This window comes from Acipenser ruthenus, chromosome 7 (genome assembly GCF_902713425.1).
Source record: "Acipenser ruthenus chromosome 7, fAciRut3.2 maternal haplotype, whole genome shotgun sequence".
NCBI classification, from domain to species: Eukaryota; Metazoa; Chordata; class Actinopteri; order Acipenseriformes; family Acipenseridae; genus Acipenser; species Acipenser ruthenus.
Window position 1 is genome coordinate 58,605,333 of NC_081195.1, and position 17,225 is coordinate 58,622,557.

A 17,225-nucleotide genomic window follows, 5' to 3' on the forward strand; every position below is an offset into this window, starting at 1 on the left:
GCACCGATTGTAGAACACCCCCCCCCGACCTTCTCAACATGGCGTCTAATTTGGTCATTTTTTTTTTATTTTTCAATTTCTTGGTCGTATACACCGTTTTAAATAACAACAACGGTAACTTTATTGAGTCTTCTGCGTTACATTCTTCCACCAGGAAGTGCAGGTTTATGGGACACGTAAGCTGTGCCCTGCAAACAGGGCTTTAAAATATTCATATTATGACACTGATGTAGTTTCATCGTTTTTAAGAAATAAAGTGTTAGAAAACGGTGCTAGTCTTTTAATATACGTGTTTTATTTGCGTAGAAAAATACGTAACCAGTATCTAAGGACTGAATACTGTAAGTATAATTAAGACCGAGTTATCTTTGTGTGTTGAACAATCATTTTAAATGCAACTTAGTATTTTTCCAAATGTATAACGTTCAAGCTGCACTTATGCATTCACATTTAATTCCTTCAGTCTAGTATGTTGACTCGATACTGTTCCTAGTACTGTTCGAGTTATAGTGTTACTTTGTTTTTATTTACTGAGTCCAAGCAATGCATGTGGTTTTTATCGTTTTGAAATAACATTCTTATTTATTTGATTGGACCTAGTTAGATATCAGTGGACTTGCTAGAGACGAAGGGCCAAAAAGTACTGAACATTTCCCTGTTGACTGCCTAGCAGACAGAACAGATGGCGATGTCGGCTGTTTTTGTTTTTCTTTAATGTTTTGTAGCATATGGGGTACTGACCCAACAGAAACTGCTGTACACGCTTTTCCTACATAAAGAAAAATAAGAAGGACATTTACAAACCCAGTTTTTATTGTTGTCAGCCGGCAGCTGCTTACAACGTTTTTGTCCTGCATACGGCACCAATATTGTTTACATGTTATTTACCAGATATAGTAGTTTGAAGGGACCGTTTTTAAACCATTTTGTAATGGTTTTATAATTTCAAACGCGAAAGTGTGACGTATACGTGACATCTAACATAAACATAAAACCTAAGTATATATTTTTTATCCGAAGTCTTTTATTTGATTCCAGTTAATAAAGATATGATAACTGCTCATGTGTTACACATCTCTCTTTCTTTTTGGTTGTTTCAGAGCGGATTGATCCAGGTAAAAGATGACACTTAGCTGAAATAGAAAACCATGGAAAAGTTTGGTATGAACTTTGGTGGTGGACCAAACAAGAAGGAACTGTTGGAAACTATAGAAAGTCAGAAAAAGCAACTGACCCAGTACCAAACACGTTTCAAAGATGTGGTGAGGGCTTACAAAAGCCTTCTGAAGGAAAAAGAGGCTTTGGAGGCAAGTCTTAAAGTTCTCACTGTGTCCCAGGAAACAGACTTGAACTTACGAAATGAACAACCTTCGGGGGGCACAGACACTGGTCGGTGCTCTTCTGACCATGGAGATGACAAATGTTCTGTGCACAGCGAAGACAGCGTTGGCACTGCTGCCAGTGCAGACACTGCCACCAGCGTGGCCAGCAGCAGCACCAAGGGGGAGCTGAACGAAGACGAAAGGGGGCTGGCTGACCAATTGGCTGCTGGGTCATCTTCCCAAAAGTCTGAGGAGAACAATGGGTCTGAAAGCGGCATCAGCTCTAGCAGTGGCGAGCAGCAGGCTGCAGGAGAAGCAGACAGGAGGGTCTTCCAGTTGAAGACGCAGCTTTCGACCTTGACTAACTCTTTGGCAACAGTGACCCAAGAGAAGTCTAGAATGGAGGCTTCCTTCCAAGCGGATAAAAAGATGATGAAGCAAGACTTTGATGATCTCACTAAAAAGCTAGAAGAAATAATGAGGAAACATGAAGCAGATATCAAAGGTTTGCAAGAGCAGCTGGCAGAGACCAAAGCCCGTGTTATAACCCAGCAGCATGAGCGGGCGCAAGAGCAAGGTGACCATGCCCTGATGCTGCGGGAGTTGCAAAACCTGCTGCAGGAAGAACGGGACTTGAGGCAAGATGCAGAGCTGAGACTGGAAGAGATAAAGGAAGCACTTGTAGAGAAAATGTCAGCAGCTGATCGAGTGGTGGACTGTGAGTCCCAAATGAAGCAGCTTTCCAAGAAGATGGATGGGATGAAGAAAAGTCTGCAGGCTGCGGAGGAAGAAAAGTGCAAGCCTGATCCACGCGTAGGGGAACTGCAGCAGCAAATAGCAGAGTTAAAGGCACATTTTCAGGGGCAACTGCAACAGGAGATGAAAAAGGTATTTTACTCCTGTTTAGTTTCCTTTACACAATAAACTTGATCTAGGAAATAAATATTTTATTTTTAATATTTTTCATTGTACCCAATAAAACAATAGGGTTACAGTTGGGAGTCCAATATTACTGCTACTGTAATTCAATTCATTTTTAAATCTGTTCCTTGGGCTAATTAGCTTTACTATCTCCTGCTATTGTTTAATTCAACTTGAATTTTCTTATCTGTGAAAAACCAACTTTGGGTCACCCAAAGGATGTCACTGCACGTGCTGCACATATTAATTTGAATTCTAGCATGACATGAACTCTCTGTCCAACATAGGAAGAACTGAACATGGATTTTACACCTCCGGTCTATTTGAAGCTTCCTTTATCTTTATTTCCTGGCGATTTAACCATTGGATTTAAATGTAGATCAGATTGTCTCTCTGGATTTCTTTAAGTTTAACACATGTGTATTTATTGCCTAATATTTCCAATGTGTTTGATCACAGGTAGCACAAGCTCAGGAACAGCTTCAAGAACATTCCCAAATGGAAGAGGGACGTGTCGCCAGCCTGGAGGACAGAATTTCCGAGCTTTCTGAGCTTCTGGGCACATATGAGAAAGCCAAACAAAAGGACCAGCTAACGATTCAGATGCTCAGAGACCACATATTGCAGCTTGACATGGAAAACAAGAGTTTGGCTATAACTGCGACCACCAGGACCTCTGTAGATCTTACTGTTGATGAAGCCAATTTGAATGTGAACATGTTGAAAGACAAATTAGAAAAGCTGAAAAAACTGCTGCTATTGGCCGCACAGAAATCCCAGCTGTCTATTGATATTGAGAAACTCTGTGAGGTGGAGCTTGCGGTAAACAGTGAGCCATCAGATGGGGAAAAGGCTTCTGTTGCTTATTACCAGCAGGAACTGAAGCAGCTGAAAGAGGAGTTTGAGCGATACAAGATGAGGGCTCAGGTGGTGCTCAAAAACAAAAACGCTAAAGATGGCAGCATGGCCAAAGAGCTGGAAGAAGCGCGTGATCAGCTGTCTGAGCTCAAAGAAAAGTACATTTCCCTCCATCTGTCCTGTGATGAAATGGAAAGCAAGCACAAACAGGAGCTTGAAGTAAGGCAGCAGCACACATTAAACCTACAGCAAGGTCAAAAGCAAAAGCTGGAAAAGTTAGAAACAGAGTATCGTGAAAGGGCACTTAAACTGGAGGAAGAGCTGCATAAGCAAAGAGACCGGACCCTTGCTCTGTTGGCAGAAAAGGACCAAGAGCTAGAGAGGCTGAGGTCCATGTCTTTTGGTTACAGCTTGACTGGACATAAAAGCTACAGCGACAACAGTGCAGCAGTGGAGAGGGAAGGAAATAGTGGCAGCAGTGACTGTCCAGATGAGACTCAAGACATCATTGCACAGGCTTTGAAGCTGGCAGGGCCTAACGAGCCTAATCTGCTTCTGTATGCTGAGCAGTTAGCTCGGAAGCAGGTGGAGGTCAATGCTTTGAGGAAGCTGAAACACGGACTTGAAGGAGATGTGCATAAGCTTCAAGATACACTTCTTACTAACGAAGAACGACATAGTGAGGAGATCAGAGTGCTTAAAGATCATATTCAGAAGAGTACTAGAGACCAGAGCCGGGAAGGTGCCAATCTCGAGTACCTGAAGAACATTATCTACAGGTTCTTGACTCTGCAGGACACTCTTGGGCGCCAGCAGACGCTAACTGCCATTCTGACTATTTTACACTTCAGTCCCCAGGAAAAACAGGCCGTGTGGAAATATCAGGCTAGCAGTTGGTGGAGTTCTGGAGCAAGATAAAACAGCTCAAAGTTTTATATATTTTTTTTCTGAGCATTATAACCGAAGAGCATTATAAACGGCGGGGGCGGGGGTGCCACGGGACACATAACACACATCTGACTAAAGTGCTAAATAAAATAACTCTCTCTCTATAATGCACGTATAGCGAAGCAAAAATATAACTTTCTGTGAATTAACCATGCATAAAGCACCATGTAATCAACACTATATTTAAAAATAAAAAAGGCAACATTCCAACTCATGGATCATTTTAACTGGCAGTTTTTAAACTATAAATAGCCTGGCTAAATGGCGGTCGGGAGTTCAGTTCGAAGCGACAGACAAGCAAACCAAGAGCGAGAAGGAGAGCGGGTCGGGAGAGGGGAAGAGGGAATGGGCTCGCCCCAGGTTCGGCTTCCGGAGCGGGGCTTAATCGTCTCGTCTCCCGAAGAAAGCCGCAGCTCCTCTCGCAGCAAAAAAGTAAATACATTAGGAAAGATAACCACGTAATAGGCCTAATATTTATTTAGTTATAAAACGAATGCTGAATAAGGTGTCTGTTACAAAGTACCAGCGTAGCTTTTCTTCAGTTCAGATACTGTAGCAAAAGGGAGAGACAGAAATGAAAGTTAGACTGAGAAGCTGTTTACAGTTTGAACACTGGTACTGTATTTACTGTAGAAATATTGCATGAATCACTAGTATAGGGAATTGGGGGACATGCTGTAGGAGAGTTATATCCGAGGTGCATAATAATCGAGAGCCTTATAGCGAGGGAGCACTGTGTGTGTGTGTGTGTGTATATATATATATATACACACACACACACACGCGCACACACACAAAATAATGGAGAAAATGAATGGGTAACTGACAAATAATTTATTAATAAAGGAATTATCTGGTGTATACAGTAACTGTGCTGCAGTTACATCTTTGTAAAACAGGCTTGATGAAGACTGATATCCATTTGGAATCCAGACTATACAGTTCAGATTCACTTTTACCACTTTCTGGATTCTCCTCCCCACAAAATGTTGTATTCTTTTTAACTAAATAAATAAAAAAAATGTTATGTATTGTGTGTAAAGCAGTTCACCGTTTACTTTTGATATTCAAACCTTTAAAATGGATGAGTAGTACAAGTGTGCTACTGTGATTCACTTGTATGGGGATATAACTTATTGAAAATGCTTTTTATTCACCAGCTGTTCTCTAAGTCTGTTAAATATCATGCAGTTTATGGGTCTCTGGTAGAACTGTATATATAAACTCAGACACAGGGTCAGAAATGACATTCATTGTAAAACACAAATTATAGTTCTTAACAGACAATGGAGTCTATTCAATAAATCTAAATGCAGCCTAGGTTATAACAATTAAACATTTAACAGTGTGGTTTGTGTCTGTAGAAATATGACCAATCTCTGCAAGGTTAATATTTGTTATTAAGATGTTATTCCTATGCAATCCTATGAAACTGTTTTGAAATTCATATGAATTTATGGCCATTATTTTTAGATTGGGCAATAAATAAATGGCAAAGATGTTAAGTCTGAACACACCAAAAGCACATATGAAATTATACAATAGCTTAAATTATGTTAGTATACCTAAAAATTTCCATTAATGTTTTTTTTTTTTTTTTTAATTGATAGATAAAACAGTACTTGGGATTTCTATTTTAGAATTGTTCATTCTCAAAAGAACATTTTGAGTTGAGTGTATACATTCCTAGTTCCCTTCTTTAAACACTTTTAATGCAAATTGAGACTGCAAGACATTCTGGGAATACTGTTTCTAAACAATAACACCATCTGCCAGATGCACATTTTAAAAAGTTAGATGAATCTTGGGCACTGAAAACATAAAAAAATCAACAGTGTACAACATTGTAATTATTCATTCTAGTTTCAAAGGTTATTCTGATTTAACAAAAAGTCATTGCTGGAGTGCACTAAAGAGTTGCCTTGAATATCTATTGGTCATCATCGAGCTTTGTCATTATCATCAAATAGATAGCACAGCCTAACACATAAAGGGCTGTAGATAGTGCTGCACAAACAGATTATTTGATTTGTTAGATTAAGCTGTCCACAGACATAAGGTATTGACAGTCAGCTGAGAGTCATTTGTGTTGACTGGGATAATTTACTATTCAAAGTAAAACAAGTGAAGAAGCAGCTACTTGGATTTGTGGTGCCTGCTGCTTTTCTTCAGTTGTTTAATTTTGAGTGGTAAATTGGTGCAATCAACACCAAGGACATAACCTGTGGAGAGCTCAGTTCAAATAATTGAATAATCATTTCGTCCAACTCTAGCTGCAGAAATGATTAACATTAGAGTACCAACGTATATGACAAAAATAGTTTTATGCGAATGTCATTGACTCTTTATTATACAATTATGTTAAACTATAATGTAGTCAAATGAGGAATTTTCAATAATATTCTGGGATTTAATTGGAAATATTTAAAATACAACTGTGAACCTGTAGATCACAGGTTAATGGAGCATGACACTCAGGCAGCTTCTTAACCTTCCCTGTATCTGTTTTATATGAGCTGACAAGTTGTCAGTTAACAAATACATAACCAGCCTATTGGGGACTGCCAAAAATAGTAAAGAAATCAGGTATTGAATAAGATTTAACTTGTTTTCCGTATTGTAGATGAATGAAAAGGCATTTTAAATAGGTTCACCTTAAGTATTAATGGCACGTGACCAAAAAACGAGTCTGGTCTATATACAGATGGAAGAGACTAGTGACATAGGAGGCAACGACTGCAGAGGAATATTACATGTTAGGTTGTAATTAAATGCAGGAAGTGAGAAAACTGTTTTCTTAGTGGCCATACCATGTATAAAACACACAATGGGGTAATGTCTTGGTAACATGTCTGAGACAGTAATATTAACCTGACATACTTCATTAGCAGCTACTGGGACATTAGAAGGGTGTGCAGTCCTAGGATGACAGAAGGGGTAAAACAAGAAAACCTTCTCATACATATGAAAATGACACACAATGCAATATAGATGACCGCATTACATATGACTAAACTTTGTTACATTATCAGAGTGCACTTGCTCTGATTATGTCTTGAATGTCATAAAACTGGTAATGTTTTACATAGTCTCGCTCATGTCATTTCGTATGATCATTACGCATATTACCACTTCGGGATCACGGGTCCACTCACGGTTTTATGCTTTTGGAACTGAAACCGTATCCACAGTGTAAAACAAGTGGTTGCATAACTGTGTTGGGTTGCATTACTGGACCTCCTTATTTTAAACAGCTATACACATTTTCGTTATTCTTAGTCTGTTTTGATATATCAAAAACCATTCATCAAATCAAGAACTGACGCCCTTTGAATGCACCTGGAATCACATGATGTGATGCTTTTCAGCTCTGCTGGCCCTACCCTCCTATTACTATGGGGCTTGAAGTTCTGGTAAGGTCAGCAGGTCATGTGATTTTCTTTGTTATCTGGAAATACACAAAAGGAGCCTGTCAAGTAGGATTCCACTGGCGCAGATAAAGTTGATTCTGATGCAGAGCAAATGATAAAAATGCAATATTGGATCAACAGAACTCAGGGTTAACATATACCTAAGTAACAATATGTACTAAAGCGAATGCAGTCATACCTGTGTGTCATGATGATAATATTAATAAAGGCTATCTGTTATTAGAATATGCAGTAGCCTACATTATTTATTAAAAGGTTCAGTAAGTCAATCCTCATACTGTGCTTCAGTTCCCTTTGTAAACGTATTCCCCCCTAATGTATCCAGGTACTTGGCTGAGAGGCGGGCATTCAAATCAGTGATCATATGACCATTTCATCCTTGACTCCTTTAACTTATTTAATATCAGATAGGAGCATTTGCATGTGATGTGGTTGTTCAGTGCTGGCATCTGTCCATGGAGGCGGTGTAAAAATAATAATAGAAAAAAAAAACCAGGGAAGAGAAGGAACGTTCAAACATTTACTGGCTCTCTCCTTGACTGCGTGGGAATACTCAGGATCAGCGGGTCGGTTGTTGCAGAAGAGTTTTTTTTTTATTTTCCACTATCTTTCTTTTTTTTACGCTGTTGTTTGATTTTATGTTTTGCCATGACTTACCAACATTTAGGTGTTTCCTTTGATAATAGGACAGTATTATCAGATAAAAAGGTAAAACCACTTTACTGCGATTCTATGCAATTAAGGAAGTATGTCTTAAGATTTTAAAGAGACAAAACAAGAATAATTTGATTTGATTCACAGGTATTTAATAGTGATTAATTAGATTGAAATAAATATTACTGCACGGTTTGTTTAGTTATGTAATCCAGGAGTTTATAACAAAAGCAACGACTACTAGGTTATAAATGCAATCAGTTATGTACCCTGATAAGCCATGTCTGATACAGTACATAAATAAGAAATTAACTCTTTTAGATCTGGAGCATAAACCATATATCCCGTATGCATATTTTTCGGGTCAAACGAGGCTGTACAAAATCCCAGAAATGCTTATTCTTTAACTTTCAGATGCACACTTTGGCGATTGTCTACATATCCTCTCTATCGCTAAGGTATTGTTCTGAACCTTTCTGTTATTCTTCAGAGAACAGCATGTAACAATGGGGAATTATAGAGCAGATTTTAATAAATGTTACACCCCTTTCAGTTATCTTTAGATCAATATTTTAACATGTTTTTTTCCCACCAGATTTAACTTAAATGTTGTATTTTTTCCCAGATTAAACTTAAATCTTGTATTTTTTCTCCAGATTTATAAATGTTGTGAAAACAAATAAATATATTTTTAATTTGTACATTCAGATATAATTTATAGAAGATTTACATTTACCTAAATATTTAACTAAATCTTAAATCTCTTAACAAGATTTAATATTTAGCTAAGTTATGTTAGAATATGAACGCCTTTTTTTTCACATGGCACCCCATACAATTGCACTTTAACGCTTGCAGTGAAGTACTGAGAAGCGCAGCAGTATCAACTTTGCATCTATTCTATACCGTTATCTGTGAAATATCTGCAACTCCAAATTGAAGTATAAATGCAAACCAATAATCAAAAGAACTTAAACAGAACAAACTCGGGAGCAGTGATAAGAAAACAGATTTAAAAACCTTAAGATGTAGAGCTTTATTACACCCCACAGGGGAAGAATGCCTGGCATCAGGTATAGTGGAGGCAGTCGTCTGTACGTCTGTCTATACGTCATGTGATATGCATTACGTTTTCCCATACCTGGAAACCTGCAATTGGGATCAAGCTGTCTGTATATCCGCCCGTCTGCCTGTCACACTTCCATATTGTAAATGAGTCATATTATGTGACTAGTGATAATGTATTTGACCCATATTTATCTTTATCTTAAGCCATTGGCAGTCGTTCTAACAAGTAAATCTTTCCCTTTTCTTTTCATTTTCAGCTTGATAGGAAGTGGTTCTATAATTGTTGTTTCTGTGATCAAGAAGAGATATCTTGATGAACAGGTAGGCTGTTAAACGTGAAAAAGCTGTAGATGATAGTGTGTAACAGGACAATCATATTTCAGTCATTGCTGTGTCACATGACCACCCTGTGTTTGTCTGTACTCTGTGGCTAAGCTCATGGTAAAATGTGGAATGGATCACACAGCTGTGCAATCTGACTCTTGTTTACATTGGCTATGTTTGCAACAACTTTTGCCACCAAGAATGTATCGTGGTTTTTTCTAGCGTGTCAGTGATTGTCCTATACTTTTTTAGATTTTGGAAATGTGTCCCCAGACTTTCTAAAAAACCCTTGAAACCTCAGCAGCAAGCCAAACTTTCCGTGCAGCTCAATCAATAAAGCCTGAGATTGCGGTCCTTAAGGTACAACTTTAGCAAAGCATATTAACAGATCTCTTTTGTGCTGTGAGGGAATCTTAATGGAAACATTAAAAAATTAATTACATTAAAAATTATAAAGATTACAAAAAAAAATTAAAATTGAAACGTTTCTGTAATATCTAAAATCTTACAAAGTTGTTGTAAACACCCTTTTTAATGCAATGGGCATGGTTTAATTAATGGTATGGTTCTAATGATGTGTGACATGTGATATATTAGCATAGCCCCTCCTTAATTACCATACAATGACACCCAGAGGCACAGCACTTAGAAGTTTGTTGTGAACCCATGTCTAAATATAAAAAAAGACAGACAAGTGAATTTTTTTCTGGAATCATAGCGCTACTACTGTGTCATAGCGTACTACCCCTATTCTTGCTGTAAAAACAGCTATTGTAAAGTTTGGAAAGATGCAATGTCACTGCCTGTGTTATCTCTGCTCTGTGGGTTAATATTCAGTCTTTAGTGCTGTCAATACAGTTACGTGGGCTCAGGGCAGCAATGATTGGAACGAATTGTATCTCACCTGAAGCAGTGCAGGAAATCCCCAGAGCACCTGAACCTGCAGTGTAATTCTAAAGTGACTGCGCATTATCATCCTGAAGGAAAGCATGCACTTTGCTCGCACTTTGATGGACTTGTCTGTTTTTTTTTACTGATAAGCCACTTGGCCAAAGGAGAAAGTTTATATTTCTGTATGCATTAGGTGACTTTTTTTGTTTTTGTTCAAAACTGCATGACAGTAAAGTATTGCAGTGTGCAAAACACCATGTGCTGCACTGTATATCCTTATGTATAATTTAATGAGCAGGGCAGGTGAGAGTTCAGACGTAGTAACAGAGTACACTTTCCAGTCAATACTCATCTTATCACATGCTGTGTCATCCTGAATCCTCCGGTACAGTTAATGTCATCCTTTGAGAGCAAGTCGAAACATTCTTTTTACCCAGCGTTGTCCACGAGATACATTTGAAACTGTATATTAACTACATGCAGACAGAGATTGCTAGCTATGAAGATGAATGACCTCAGGCTTTATTTCTGCAGGCCCGACCCCTGTTCCAGCTGGCTTTGGCTGACTTCTTGGCAGCTGCAGCCCTGCTTGCTACAAGTACAATTGAAATACTGCCAGCTAAACTCCTTGCATTATGCAGGTTTTGCCCATATGGAATGGCACTGGCAATGGTGAGTACAGAATAAAAAGTAAGAAGAGAAAACATGGTTTGCTCATCTGAAAAAAGGGAGAGTCATTGGAATGTGGAAGTGAAACCAAACGTATTTATGTAAATGAATTAGCACTGTATTGTTATAAACAGGGTTTGGGGGCTGGATGAATGGGGTGTTTTAAATCCCTGTGTGGATCAAATACCACATAACAACGACTGCTGCTAAATTAACTCAAATGCTCATATAGCAGTTCTCTCTGCATATTGTTGCTACTGTATTTTGCAATAATAACCGCTTCTACAGTTTACAAAATATGTATTCCATGATAAACAATATTGCTAACACTATAACACAATAGCAGGTGTTTTTTTGAGGGTTTTTTTGTATTTATCAGAGTAGATATATTTGTGTCAATGACAAACACAGAGCCCCCTGGTGGTGAGTGCTGAAATGGTTACTGGTTTGATCTGCAGTGAGAAGTTGTGCATGCCACGTGTGGTTACAGGTGCTAGTGTAGCGACCAGTGATTCCAGGTTTTGTGTAATTCACCTTTGCATGGTGTGAGTCCATGTCCCATAGCAGCTGGTCTTTGCGTCAGTGAAATGTGTGTAGAGAATCTGCCTTGTGAAGTAAAACTTGCTATTCAGTTTTGTCCAGAAACAAATGCAGTTCAGCTGAATCCATTTTTTTTCTCCAAAGAGCAGGTGTCTACAGTTAATGTCACTGTGTAAGGTTTGACAGTATTATAAAACTACATTTTTCTTCTACAGTCCTTTTACTGTACCATATTCCTGCTAGTTATGGTTTACGCTTACGAAGCCAAACAAGCAGTTCAAGGGTGGAGGGAAGCATCAGACCCAGGCTGGCAGGTAAGATGGCATGGTAGGACACAGGAGTTAAGACACGATTGCTCAGACTTTACACTTGTGCTTTTTTATTATTGCTGTGCAAAAGTATATTCTGCTATACTGTCCCAAATGATTTCATTGCTCGATTTCTTGTCAAACTTTATTGAGGATACTTTTTTTTTTTTTTTTAATTTAGTCGTTGCCAATTATTTTTATTATTTTCTCCCAATTTGGAATGGCCAATTATTTTTAGGCTCAGCTCACCGCTACCACCCCTGCGCTGACTCGGGAGGGTGAAGACGAACACACGCTGTCCTCCAAAGTGTGTGCCGTCAGCCCACTGCTTTTTTCCCACACTGCGGACTCACCATGCAGCCACCCAAGAGCTACAGCGTTGGAGGACAACGCAGCTCTCGGGCAGCATACAGGCAAGCCCGCAGGCGCCTGGCCAGGCTACAGGGGTCGCTGGTGAGCCGAGGACACCCTGGCCGACCTAGCCCGCCCTCCCTCCCTCCCACCGGACGGCGCTCGGCCAATTGAGTGCCGCCCCCTGGAAGCTCCTGTCCATGGTCGGCAAAGGAATAGCCTGGACTCTAACTCGCGATGTCCAGACTATAGAGCATCCTGCACGCGAGTCCTTTTACTGGATGCGCCACTCGGGAGCCCCCCGGATACTTTTTTTTTTTTCTAGCTGTAGAATCCTGTTTAACAACTGTATAGGAATGTAGCACGCCAGATGTACTTTGGATCAATCCAGTTCTGTCAAGTAATTTACAACAAGCTCACTTAGTGGCATCAGTTAAAAGAACCTCATTACTTCTTACATATTGTTGTGGATAGCTCATGTTTACCTTTTTACTGATCCTTTTAAAGGAAAACAACAGTCAGATATGAGCCTGAGCCTATGAGAAGGCTTGATTGTGTTGTGCAACCAATCAGTCAATAAGATAGGAAGAGTTATGTTTTTCTTTCTTTATCCAGCAAGAAAATCATTGCAGAAGGAAAAAGAAGACTCTTTATTTGTTATATTTTCTTGCATGGTAAGTTGTTCTATAGAGTCAGCACTCCCCATTATATTTATGTAACAAATTAATGCACTTACCCGTCACACGCGATTTCCGACTCTGTCACCAGTTTTCTGATACAAAGCCCATCTCTTCCATGTTGCACAGTCACAGTCCACTTTTTTTTTTGTATGCTAAATCAGTCTTTATTGTGCAGTTACACGGTGCTTCCTCCAATTTCACATGGCGAAAATGCAGCAAAAACAAAGCGAACGAGACAAGCTACACACACACTGACAGTTTTAGATACTGTGCTGCATTTTTTTTTAAAATCTGTGATCTTTAGTTGCTTTTGTGTATTTTCATTTACAAGTGAACTCTGACATTAGGGCCTTATCGAGCACTGTATTCTGCAATTTTGATTACTGACTTTGGATACTGTTTTAATTCTGGAAATTGGTGGTTTTTTTAAAATCTTTTGCTAAATTGCATTGCCTTTTATGTTTTACGCAGTTCTGTGCATGAGTAACATTTTGATTTCATTTTGCTGATGGATCATTAATGGGGAATTTTTCACTAACTCTGCTGTGCAGAATAAATGAATTTTTTTCTATGTGTAAATATCGGGACTTTCTTCCTATGCATCGGGATGCGGGACATTTGCTAGGAATTCAGGACTGTCCCGACCATACAGGGACTGTTGGCATGTTTGAGTATTGCTTTAGCTTCATGCTGTAGACTGATTGCCCTCCCTGGATTAACATTTTGTTTTAAACTTCAGGGTTTGTACTTTTGTACTTTTAACAGGTCTCTTCCAGCGCTGGGCTTTCTCACTAAAGTGATTACCATTCTGAATTCTGCAACCGAAATCATGCCAGGCAACCTGAATGTTACTAACTGTTTTTATTGCTCCAGGTAAGTAGGCTCTGTTTTTCTACAAAGGACCAGATTTCTAAAGCATGTTCTCCAGTCTGGAATGTATTCCTTTGTTTATGAAAGGAGAAAAACACCTGTCCATTTTTCAAAACTAGAACCAAGCAAGTAAGTCTTGTCATTGACAGTTTCTCTGAAGTTGTTTCTTTCACGTTATGCAACAAAATGTAAACTCCTTTAAAAAAAGCAGGAGGCAATCCAGCCCATAGTGTTACAATTCAACAGCACAGGAGGGAGGAAGAGCCACCCTTACAAACCTTACTGCACATTCGAAAATGGGTCAGAGATTTCCTTTAACCTGATTGGTCAATATGGGGTCTATTCCTAGTAAATTACCTTGAATGTTTTCCTGCAAACTATATTTAATCTCTGTTCCAAATCAATCCACAGAAAAATATGTAGATACAGTATTCTTTCTTCTAATTGACCTCTTTCTGCTTGTTGAAAGAAAATCTCGCCCTCTCAATGTTGTATATTAAAGGCTGTTTCCTTGGTTTCCTGTACCTTCAGTGTATCTTAAATTGAGTTTAGCAAATAAATAAAAAAATACATAGAGAACAGTGTTTGGTGAGTCAGCAGCAATACAGTCTTATCTTCTCTTACCTCAGGTTACTAAATCTTCCTTTAGTAACATGAAAAAAGACTAAACGTCACATTCAGGTCAACAGTGATTTTTCGCTCCTACACTCCAAATCTATGGAACTCCTTGTCCTTCCTAGCTTATAGGCCACTGTGAAATAAATGTATGTGTATGTGTTTATATAAATATCATTATTGGATACTGAAACCATAAATCCACAAATAATTCTGTAATTTTTCTTTACAGTTGTATTTTGGTACTTATTCACAATGATGTCTGCGGGGTGAGTTTTTTTGTGTGTCTGTCTGTGTGTGACCAAGCCAACCTGTGAAAGTTTTCGACTATAAACAAAAGGAAGCCATACTGTATTTTCAAACTTTTTTTTGTGGGGCAACCTGCTGTGTGCACTTAATGTCCTGCAGCTTGATAAGAACATTTCAATTTTTACAGCTGCAAGACACATTGAAAGAAAACCTAATGAAAATCTTGTTCTTCTTGTATGCACTGGTAGTGTTGACCTCCTGCACAGTAAGTCATTTATTTGAATGTATTGTGTTTGTTAACGGAATGCTAGGTCACTGAAATATTACAATAAAAAAAACTATAGAACAGGGACAGCAGAGTTTAGCATTTATTTAACATTTCTTTGTAAAAAATACATCATCAAGGTACCATCATGCAATGGTACGCCCTGTAGGTTAAACTAAATTACACTTTTTATTAAATTAGTTTGGTTCCCATTGCTAGGGTGTAGTGGTTACGGTTTTGCTAATTATTATTATTATTATTATTATTATTATTATTATTATTATTATTATTATTATTATTATTATTATTATTATTAGTAGTAGTAGTAGTAGTAGTAGTAGTAGTTGTTGTAGTAATAGTATATTGAAATTTATTTTGCTGCAGTAAATGGAGTGTAATTACTATATTTGAATTTTTTGATTTTTGCTAAACCCTCCTCCAGGTTGTGTACTGTAAAGTGAGGCAGTGGTGCCGGAGACAGCAGGAGGAGTGTTTACTCCTTGTAGAAGGAGACGGGTTTAACAGTAGGAATATCCGCGGCATTTACGTGACTGCTCGATGCATCTTGCTTGTATTTTTAATCTGCTGGACACCAGGTTTGTGTCATTTCTTGAAATTTTAACATGAACTAATTGTTAGCTTTCCTGTGTCATTTGCTGTGATTAATGCATCCTGACTCTTTTTTTTTTTTTTTTTTCGATAGCTTTTATACTTGTCTTACTGGGCTTGTTATTACATGATGTTAGTCCACAAAGCCTGCACTTCCTTTATATTTTACAGGTTTTACAGGTAAGAGTATTTTTTTTAACAGTCACCCCATAATCATAGAGAAGGCGTAATTAAATTGATAGAATTTAAGGATTTTTTAATTTTTTTTATTTACTGTTGCAGGCATCCATAATGCCGCTTCAGGGCTTTCTGGACAGTATAGCCTATGGATGGTTCCGACGTAATTTCCGTGAAGTTGCGCTGGGAGAGAGAGTAGCACTGCTGGCATATGTGCATTCTAGAGCTTTCTATGATGAATCACTTACCACTTAAATACGCTGAAACAAGTAAAACACAACCCAAAAACAACCCCGGCAGCTGCTGCTGATAATTCCACCTTGGCACCATTATTCCCTTCCTCAGAAAAGTTTAAAGGTGAAACCGTGTACAACACACGGTCAGCACAATTATGTATTCATTATTTTTGTGTGTTTTCCTTTTAAGCTTCTTTGTTGTTGATTTTAAATATAAAAGCTACAGATTGTGTTTGTTTGTAAATGTTTTTGTGCCTTTGTTTTGGTGTTCCCTGACAGGACTGATAATAACTCCACAAAATGATGTCTAAGTTACAGTGTGCATTCAAATATTAACCCTTTGCTGCACAGTGTCCAATATATTTGACATTGAGAGAATAGGGATTAAATAGGTATGGGAACATACCCAGGGCAGTACAGGGTTAAAATAAAACAAGCAAAGAACAAAACAAAAAAATGGTCACAATGAAGACATCCAGTGAATAAGAAATAAGGAAACAGTTGCCTTGTATCACTTATAAAAGTTTACCATAGTGAATTAAACATAGTAAAAGCATGGTAAAGCCCATGATAAACTATGGTAAAGGCACAGTATAACCGTGGAGAAAACTGCAAAATTACCATGCAATCTTTAGTGGGTATCACTCCTTTAATCTGTTTTGACATTTATAACACCATTTAATAACACACAAAGATATAACTGTATTAACCTGTTTTATTATTATTATTATGAACAAAGTCAAATTGTGAAACAGGCATATGGTATAAATAGCTACTCAGGATTGTAATCTGCAAAACATTAAATGAGTATCCTCGTGTAATCACTGTTTAGTTCTGCCTACAAAAAAGGCAATGTGGAAAAAGAAAAAAAACAAACCCTGATGAGCACTTACTGCAGCATGACTTATTAGATTAATATGGCTTTGCAATTCTTGACTACAGCAAACTCCTAACACACCAGGGGCTTTGAAGATATACTTTATTGCCATCTGAATAGCTGGGATATTTGATGTGCCCTGATTTGTTTTTTTAAATAAAGAATAATGAAAGCCGCGAGACAAGCGCTGTCACAACATACTGAAATATTACACAATGTGAAATATAACAATAACAATAACAATAATGTTTCATAACATAAACCCATTCAGTTGGAGAAATACAGCACAGGGAATGTTCTGTCTGTAGAATTCAAACCGAGAGCCTGTATTTTTGTGTTCTAAAACTGTATTTTATTTTTTC

At 38.1% G+C, this 17,225-nt stretch overlaps 2 protein-coding genes across 2 annotated transcripts; both read left to right on the top strand.

Annotated features, from left to right (window-relative positions):
* The first annotated feature begins 9 nt into the window (after positions 1-9).
* Positions 10-5,080, top strand: LOC117414983 (GRIP and coiled-coil domain-containing protein 1-like). The gene is made up of 3 exons (XM_034024877.3): positions 10-341; positions 1,101-2,210; positions 2,703-5,080. Exons 2-3 carry the CDS (start codon positions 1,149-1,151, stop codon positions 4,017-4,019), a joined length of 2,379 nt encoding a protein of 792 aa, XP_033880768.2. The 5' UTR covers positions 10-341; positions 1,101-1,148; the 3' UTR covers positions 4,020-5,080.
* Positions 5,081-8,030: 2,950 nt separating this feature from the next.
* LOC117415884 (transmembrane protein 116-like) lies at positions 8,031-16,508 on the top strand. The gene is made up of 12 exons (XM_034026795.3): positions 8,031-8,188; positions 8,549-8,592; positions 9,460-9,523; positions 10,952-11,089; positions 11,842-11,940; positions 12,901-12,959; positions 13,731-13,838; positions 14,683-14,719; positions 14,887-14,964; positions 15,407-15,560; positions 15,668-15,753; positions 15,856-16,508. The coding sequence occupies exons 1-12, from the start codon at positions 8,129-8,131 to the stop codon at positions 16,003-16,005; spliced, it is 1,077 nt and encodes a 358-aa protein (XP_033882686.3). The 5' UTR covers positions 8,031-8,128; the 3' UTR covers positions 16,006-16,508.
* Positions 16,509-17,225: the final 717 nt, after the last annotated feature.

What these genes read in the sequence shown, in the direction of transcription:
- LOC117414983 (XM_034024877.3), top strand. Translation starts at nt 1,149, where the DNA reads ATGGAAAAGTTTGGTATGAACTTTGGTGGTGGACCAAACAAGAAGGAA. An exon ending in TGCAACAGGAGATGAAAAAG is followed by an intron (nt 2,211 to 2,702) that starts GTATTTTACTCC and finishes GTTTGATCACAG; the next exon opens with GTAGCACAAGCTCAGGAACA.
- LOC117415884 (XM_034026795.3), top strand. Translation starts at nt 8,129, where the DNA reads ATGACTTACCAACATTTAGGTGTTTCCTTTGATAATAGGACAGTATTA. An exon ending in AACTGTTTTTATTGCTCCAG is followed by an intron (nt 13,839 to 14,682) that starts GTAAGTAGGCTC and finishes TTTTCTTTACAG; the next exon opens with TTGTATTTTGGTACTTATTC. An exon ending in TAGTGTTGACCTCCTGCACA is followed by an intron (nt 14,965 to 15,406) that starts GTAAGTCATTTA and finishes ACCCTCCTCCAG; the next exon opens with GTTGTGTACTGTAAAGTGAG.